The sequence below is a fragment of the Humulus lupulus genome, chromosome 4 (assembly GCF_963169125.1).
Source record: "Humulus lupulus chromosome 4, drHumLupu1.1, whole genome shotgun sequence".
Lineage (NCBI taxonomy): Eukaryota > Viridiplantae > Streptophyta > Magnoliopsida > Rosales > Cannabaceae > Humulus > Humulus lupulus.
In genome coordinates, this window is record NC_084796.1 from 118,798,986 (window position 1) to 118,807,535 (window position 8,550).

General features: G+C 34.5%; 1 protein-coding gene across 4 annotated transcripts; it reads right to left on the minus strand.

Moving 5' to 3' along the window:
• Window positions 1–857: 857 nt before the first annotated feature.
• Window positions 858–8,060, minus strand: LOC133830752 (inorganic pyrophosphatase TTM1-like). Of its 4 annotated transcripts, XM_062260809.1 has the most exons (14): window positions 7,905–8,028; window positions 7,291–7,321; window positions 7,031–7,133; window positions 6,540–6,905; window positions 5,764–5,878; window positions 5,282–5,477; window positions 5,064–5,177; window positions 4,765–4,938; window positions 3,688–3,882; window positions 2,877–2,999; window positions 2,689–2,801; window positions 2,108–2,231; window positions 1,514–1,786; window positions 858–1,267 (listed from the first exon to the last, which is right to left on the minus strand). In XM_062260809.1, the coding sequence occupies exons 4-14, from the start codon at window positions 6,871–6,873 to the stop codon at window positions 1,046–1,048; spliced, it is 1,983 nt and encodes a 660-aa protein (XP_062116793.1). In that variant the 5' UTR covers window positions 6,874–6,905; window positions 7,031–7,133; window positions 7,291–7,321; window positions 7,905–8,028; the 3' UTR covers window positions 858–1,045. The 4 variants fall into 4 exon arrangements, 3 of the variants coding, with proteins under 3 accessions (XP_062116793.1, XP_062116792.1, XP_062116794.1); XM_062260808.1 differs by lacking the exon at window positions 7,291–7,321 and having other exon boundaries at window positions 7,905–8,060; XR_009892199.1 differs by lacking the exons at window positions 858–1,267; window positions 7,291–7,321 and having other exon boundaries at window positions 1,535–1,786; window positions 2,108–2,229; window positions 7,905–8,060.
• Between the last annotated feature and the right edge of the window lie 490 nt (window positions 8,061–8,550).

Here is an 8,550-nt window from a genome sequence, read left to right on the forward strand (position 1 = left end):
AGCCCTATTGAGTTATAATGCATCAATCCTATCAAGCTCCTATCTAGATTTTATCGAACCAAATGTGGTCATCTAATCGAACAACTATTGAGCTTCCATCGAACCTATCGAGCAACATCAACAAACCCATAAAAAAAAACCCCAGAAACTCAATTCGACATCCCATTCCACAAAAATCCTAGATTACATACAAAAATCAAAATCAAACATACATTTAGCTTCAAAATGAAGTTTGGGTTCGAGATATTACCTTTCCTCCGTCGTGAAGTGGTTCTCGAAGGTCCTTGGCTGCGTAGGAGGATCTCGCCAACGTGGTTCTCGTCGTCACAGAAGAGCTTCTTCAGTGTCGATCTCGATCGCCACGGAGCTGGGTGGCGTCGGAGGAAGGTATTTGTTGAGAGAGAGGGAAAGGACGGAGAGATGGGTTAGGGGTTTTAGGTCGTAGAGAGAGAGGAATCAACAAATGGAGAAAAAAGAGAAAGGAATCAACAAAGAGAGAAAAAAGATAAGGGTTCAATTTTATTTTTTTTGGGAGGGGGGGGAGGGATGACAAGGATACATAGGGATTCATTAGCATCAAATCGAAAGGGATAGTGACATTTTTTTTAATTATAGGTACACTATATGCATAGAAAGTGAAATTTTCCTTTGATAATAACAACCATCTCAATTTTCTTAAAAACATGAAATCGTAATTGATTTTTTTTTTTCAACTTCAATAATAAAATCCTATTTTACTAACAAAATATCTATTTAAATAGAAGTGTTAAAAAAATAGTGTTATTTGAAACATATGTATGCGTCCTCAACTACAGCTCAGGACAACTTTATTTTAATTTTTTTGCTCAAAGGAAAGCTAAGGACCACATATCACTCTTATTATTATTACTATTATTGATAAGAGACATAAGAATTTAAATCCTGCGCAACTCACCCAACCAACTAGCTCAAGTACCACATTGTAGATTTGGAACTTGCAGACAAAGATTATTGTTGGTATTGTTGATATTCACAGTAACCTGGAAGTGTATTCTAATCTTAAAAGTTATTTCTGCCAATTTAGACTTTTAAACAAGAAGACACCTAGACCGCCTAGTGCTATGGTTAGTAAAAGAGGAATGCTTAATGAATTAGCATCAATGGTTCTGCTGCTTGTCCCCTCTGTTCTTCCATGGCGAAATCTATCTCCTGGATATTCACGCAAAATGTTGCTCAGATTATCTATTTGGTGCATGATCTGACGTTGTGAGCGGGAAATGGCTAGTATCTGTTGGATCAATTATGAAAAATATGAATGATCATCAGTTTGTGAGGATAAAATAATTAAGACAGCAAAATCATGGTCTGAAGGCAAACTATGATCTTGAGAGCAATCATCTTTTGCTTGAATATGTAATGAGATACATTCAAAGAAAGGGGACATAGTTTCTAAGTTAATTGAGTGTGCATATTACTCAAATAGCTTGATTATTGTTATCTTGCCAAATTTTAAAACAGCAGTCAGACTCATCACCTCTTCCATCAGTGGGGACTCCTTAGCCAATTGAGAAGAAGATGAAGAATTGGGCAGGAGCGAACCAGTCAAAGAACCATTACTTAATCCGGTGACAAAAAGAGAAGTGGGTCCCGAACCATTGCAGGTTTCAGCCTGCATAGCCAAGTTTTGTTGGCTGGCTGAGACTTTCCGGACAGAGAATTTGGAGTTCAATTCTTCAATGCGAGATGTAAATTCATCCATCCTTTCGTTTAGAGTAGAAATTTGTTCAGAAAGTTGAGTTATAATTCCCTGAGACCAAAAATTAAAAAAAATATTGATGGATGAAAAGCAAAGCCACACAGCCTACATTCACGTTTCATTCCATTATCATTAGGAAGTCAACCCACTTTTGAACTTTAATATTTGATATACATTATATGGGTTATTCTTTTCATAGTAAGTTAAGAGTCAATTCAGATGATTTCCTATGCCCACTACACAATTCAGTTTCTTGTTAACCTAAATAAAAAAAAATTCTTAAGGACTCTATGATTGTTTATTTCCCTTTTCATTTTCCGAATAAACAACATAATTAATCGCTCTGATTATATAGAGGCAAAAACCATTTACCTGGTTTGAAAGTGGTGCAGGTGAATCTGGGGCCCTTCCATCAAACCTTCTGTGGTTAACAGCCAGTTTAGTTAGCTTGGCCATAGTCTTGTCTCTCTGATTTGAATATGATTGTGACACACCTCTGCCAAAACAGAGATACACAGTGAGGGATAAATCACCACCCCACATTTGCAGTAATTTCACAAATTATTGAATTACACTGCTAAAAGCCCTTAATTTTTTAAGAACTTCATGTGTAAATAACACTTTAGTTAAGACATTACATAACAATTCAGTCTAATAGAACAATCATTTGGATCAGACAGAGCTAATAATAGTGTCTCCAACCAGGGGATGTACCCATGAAAACTGTTGCAAGCTCTCACTAACTGAAATGGTTATAGTTTTGGATTCTTGTACCGAGGTTTTTACAAAATGACCAGTGCTAGTTTAGTACATATGATGAATGAAACACTTTTTTTTTTGCTTCTTGGTCATTTATTCAATTTCCACACTTACTCGTATATTTTCTTTTCCATTTCTTATTTTCTCCCAGTTTAGATGGAAAATATATCAAATTGTAGAAAAATTGAGAGTACCGGCCGAGATGCTTCATTCTTCTATCTGCTGATGCTCGGGAAAGAGCTTCTTTAGGGCTTGCAGCAAAATCATCATCTATGCTGAGTTTTGTCTTTAAATCATCTGGCAGTGCCTGTAGATTAAGCATGTTAGTACCACTCACTCATCCAGAAGCTGTAGAGTGCATCGTTGCCAATAAGAGTCATACCATAACATCATTTACAAGTTTCTCCAGCTGAATCTGTTCAATATAAGTACGAGGAACATATGAACCATCCAAGCCCAGCTGCTCTGCAACAAATTTAACGTATAGCCGATCTTTCCCTTGCACCTTCATATCCATTCTAGAAAGTTAGTGCCATGCTTCTTAAAATTCACCTAATAATAAGACTTTGACATGGATAATTCATTTCTATATTTTCTAGCATAATTGCCTAACAAAGCAGTGAACTGCCCAAGCAAGTCCATAAGAGTTATAGAGTAAACACTCTAGTCTCTGGCGTAATTCCATGAAAAAAGAAAAAGAAAAAACTAAATAAATAAACTTCCATGTTGGCCAGGATGTATCTTAGGAGAGAGGTCGATATCACATTGGAGTACTAAGTCTGAAAATAGCACCTTACGAAGTTTGAAGCACTTGCATTAATATGTCAAAATCATGTGAGAATAATTTCTCTTCCAGAAAAGAAGAGAAAGTGATAACAAGTACCAACAATTATAATTGCCTAATTAACAGTTCTACTTCTACAATGGCGTAAGTACTAAAAGTGTTTTGTTATGCTATCATACAAAGGAAAAGTTAAACAAATGGTAACAAGTACATATATGGCATGCTTCTGAAGTCTAAATTTTTTTCAATCAGAAAGGCATATAATAACGCCAAGTTAAAATGAATAATTTCATCTAAATGTCCAATAATATTCCTCAAGGTAAAATAATATTGAAGATGCAACTATAAATGAAAGATTTAAAATCAAAATCTGATTGCAAGCACGTGAATGCTAAAACTAGTATAATACCTGAACATATTGACGATTAAGTTGCTCCAACCAATCAGTTTTAACACAAACTCTATCGTCACAGAAGATATGGCTGCTTCTTTTCAGGATGCTAGCAATTGTATATCCCAATGCCATCAGTCCTCCGAGAAGGCGCACACTAACTTCAAAAGTTATTCGAGGAGAAATTATGAATGGACTATCTGTAACCCATTCCTGATTAGAGAGAAAGAAGAGAGGTTAACAGGTCAGAAATCCTTCTGTTATCTGAACTTCTCTCTAAAGGTTATTCATAAATCTCCTTGATAAACAAATCCTATCTTGTAGCAAGTCACATATCAAAATATCATACATAACATTAAATTTTGGAAGTAGCTTGCGTTTCTTAAGAAACTTCAATTCCATTCTCTCCACCAAAACAAAAGAAAAATAAATATGAGCTTTTCATATTTAGCCTAAACATACACTCCCTGCTAGTTTTCTAACAAAGAAAATAATAGGCAGAAAGACCATCAATAAGGATAAGTACAAAAGATTAGTTTCATTACTTGAAGAAGAGAAATGTATTGAAAGGAGAAAAAGTGAACAATAATAATATACATATGTATTTTTTCATAATGGCTCCTTGCCTAACCCTACAATATTTGAGAGAAACAATAATAATATAATAAACCAATAGATAGCTTGATGTATTTAAGTACGGAGCTTCTGCATGACATAATGAACTCACTGGTACTAAGCCAACTTAACATTGACATGTACAGACTTTCTTAAGAAACTAAAGATACTTGAACATATGTATTAGAACTAAGAACAGAACAAGTGAAATATTGGCCCACTTTCAACTCTAGAGAAATTATATCACCAGAAATAATGGTTAGAAAGAAAGAACAAGTAGTCATGTACAAAAAAATCAGGAATCAAATCAGCAGCAAGCAACAAAAAAACACATCATCAGGAATGAATTGTGGATGGTGAAGTAGCCACATTTCAAGTAAAAACATGGATCTAAAACCTTGGATATAATGTAGTACGTAACCAGCACTAAAGATAAAGCTAGATACAAGTTAAATGATAGTTTATTCTACAATGGTTCACCTCAAACATGAGATTGTATTTTCCATCTCTGTTCCTCATCCTCAGATAAGACTGACATGCTTCAGGATCTTCACCAGGAGGAAGAAGAAAAATGTCATAAGTTTCCTCTGTAGTTTCCTTGTGATCCACAGAAATAACAGCCTTGATTTCATCAATAGTTACAACCTTAGTTGACTGCAAATAGAGGAATCATTCAGAGATTCAATTAGAAAAATATACTATGTTTACATTTAACATGGATACATGGAGACTTAAAGGAAAATGATAAATGACCTGGACAAGGACAAATGTAGAATAACCTTTAAAATATAAGTGGGATTCTGAAAACCAGTGAAGGGATTAAATTTGTTGATGATCTTTATATGTGCTGTTTGCAGATCTGGCTCAATAAATGCCTTGTACATAGGATAAACCTGCCAATTTCAACAAGAATAACATTAACAAATTACCTTAAGTAATATGCCAAAGAAGTAACTAAGAGTCCTGAAATCACACAACAGAGTTTAAAAGGGAGAACCGTTTCAGAGATTTGATGGATAATTTCTTCAGGCTCTTGGCCTGCACGTTGAATGTCTCGTAAAACCCGTTTCACAAGATCAAAGTGAACTCCACCAGTGACAGATACACGAAGATCTAGGAATTGGCGCAATTTTTCACTTAAGGCATATATGCCCTCTATTATCACAATACGTGAGCTAGGGACTTCAACTGTCCTGATAGAAGCATAAAAGTTAAATATATATTAAAGTAGTAGGGGTAGACAGAAGAGCTTGTGAACTGACCAAAATGTTTGCATAAAGAAAGGACATGATGAAATCACCCACTCTATGAATCATAATAAACTCCATATGATAAATTGCATTACAAAATACAAAATCTATAGGATCCCTTGAAATTTATTTTGACCAAATAAGGTAAATGCACTTCATGCTCCTCCTAATTTCCCCTTTAATAATATAATTTTGACATCTTACAGAAAAAGTGCCAGTGACACATTACCTGTAACCTGTGCGAGAGCTAGTCTTGAAATCATATATTGGAACCTGCACAGGATTCCCTGCTCGTAAACCATGTATATTTTCAAGCAACGTGTCATAATCGGTAAGGCGTGGATCTATTGGAAAACATTAACATAATTAGAACTCTGCCATTAACATTCTTATAAGAAATGAGTGATTGAAATGACAATAGCTAACAACAATACAAGAGATTGTCCGCAGAGCAGGAAAAAAAAAATACATTTTCAATTATAACCAAGGAAGAGAACAAATATGGGCAGAAGATGCAAGCACAATTACCATCAGAAGTAAAGAAAACATATTAATAATGAAAACTGGAACTTAATGGTAGACCTACATGCTGAGTATAGCAGAAAGTGATACAGCCTTTAACATGGAACTCCACATATTAACTAGAACTGACAATTTAGCTCGGTCTCCTACTATATACATATGCAAAACATTGACAGTAAAGTATCGTAGTCTTTAAATCATACTCTCCATTGAGTCTCTGTAGTTGTGTTGGGTAATCTTTGTTGTAAACTCCATATATACCAATGTATAGTTAATGCTAGGTGACTCCGTGAGAATAAAGGACTCACAGAGCCAGTAAAGGAGCTTTAACATCATCTAGTCATAATCATCATCATAATGGTGTTCAGAAGGCTAAAAGGATGGAAGGAAGATTTAAAAGGCTGGCATACCAAGAAAATTTAAGAGTTAGTTAGAGGACCTTTCTAATTCATATTTCCCTACAGAAAAAAAATGAGATTTTACCATCAAAGTTGCCATCAATTATACGACTAGCATCATTGTAGTTGTCCATTGTAATGACAGCAATGCTGGGCATAAAGTGCAGAACCTTCTCAGTAAAAACAGTCTTCCCAGCTCCAGAGGGGCCTGCTACTCCAACTAATGTTATCCCGTCATTCTTTTGAGCCAACAACTGACAAGCACGAATCACTATAAAGAAACCTTTCTCAAAGGATAGTGTATCTTGGATTGGCACAATCTCATAACGATCAGTGTCCTTTTTTACAAGCTGGACCTGATCTCGCAGGAGACCAGATCGTCGCCGAGGTGAATCAGCACCATAAGTATCTTGAGCCATTTGTACCTAGTTTTATATTTTGCCCCTTATATCTGATGAAACGCAAACATTCAGGTACTGCTTAGATTAAAAAAGATAAACCAAAATGAAATTTAAGAATGTTCCTTGTCGACAATTATACAGTAACGAACACATAAAATCAACTCTCAGAATTTACCATAACAAGGTGAGAGATATAATGGTTGTAAGCAACAGCGAGATAATGCCAGCCCAACCTCTGTTCACTAGTATTCCATGGCTTTTCTTAGGAAGGATCGTCACTGTTCAAGTAAAAACAAAGAAGAACAAAGGTGGCATAAGCACCCTGAGTAAATATCTTGTATTCAATGGAGATTCACAACTAAAGAATGCAATAAGTCTAAAGATAATATCTTAGTCGATAACATTCTTGAATCAAATTCAAAGTATTCATCCTACCAGTTTGTGCAGAGGCAAGAATCACCATTTTCTAACACCACAACAAACCAGTCTTAATTAGCATATGCAATCATCATTTTCAACATAGCAATCCCAAAACTAATTATTATGATTGAACAAAAATAAAAAACTTGGAATCAATAAAATAAAATAAAATGATAATAAAAATTCGGATACCCTAAAGTCGAGCATTATCAATATTAAGGTCTAACAGTTTTTACCAAAGTTCTTTAGTATTAGTCAACTTCCCAAAGAGAAGTGAAAAGCCCATGATGACAATTCTAATCATCTTTGTTTATTTAAAGATCATCTTGTTGATGTACATTTCATTTCTTCCTAAAGAAGGGGAAAAGAACACAATATCTGTGCGCGTGACAAAATGAGTAAAAGAGAAAGTGATACAAATGAACTACCGTATATCTTTCTAAATCATCAATAATTATATATGTATTTGGGATTGAATGGACCAAAATATCTTCCATTATAAAAGACATAAAACGAAAGAAAAGAAAATTAACAACACAACATTGAAGAGTCAAAATCATAATAAAAAACTACACGACTGCAATTAAAGATGATAATACTTGCAAAGTAAAGAAAAACAAGAAAAATACCTTGGCTAATACAAAATTCTTCCAAAATAGTGGTTTTGGTGGCCTGAGTTCTTCTGGGAACAATATTGGAGCTGAAAAGGCCAAACTGGGTCACCGGAATTTTAAAGAGGGCGTTGTCATATTATTGTTTCTTTGTTTTGTGTTAACGATGCTGGGGAAGGAAAACGAGACAACACGTGTGGTGTTGTAATTGGTTAAGTTTGACAGGTAAGCAGGTAAGCGCCAGAATAGTCTGGCTGTAGCCCTATCGAGAAAGACGTTGGGCCACTTGTGGGTCTCAACTTTGTCAAAAACTTTTTTTGGGGGACCATATAACTTTGGGAAAATTACATTTTACCCGGAAATTAAAAAAAAAATTGTTTTATACGGCAGATTAAATAAATTATAAAATTAGGGTGCTTCACCGTGTACAAAACATTTTGTTCTCCTTAATTGATATCATCTTTTTGTTTTCTTAGTTGATATCATTTTGTGCAGTAGATTTATAACTTTGAGTAGGATTTTACTTTAGTCAAAATTAACATTTTATAGATATATAAATATATTTATTTTCAAATCACTTGAGATTCTATATTAAATATTTATTTAATATTTTTGTCAAACCATTATTTTTTATTGATACAAATATAATTAATCTAAAAGTTTC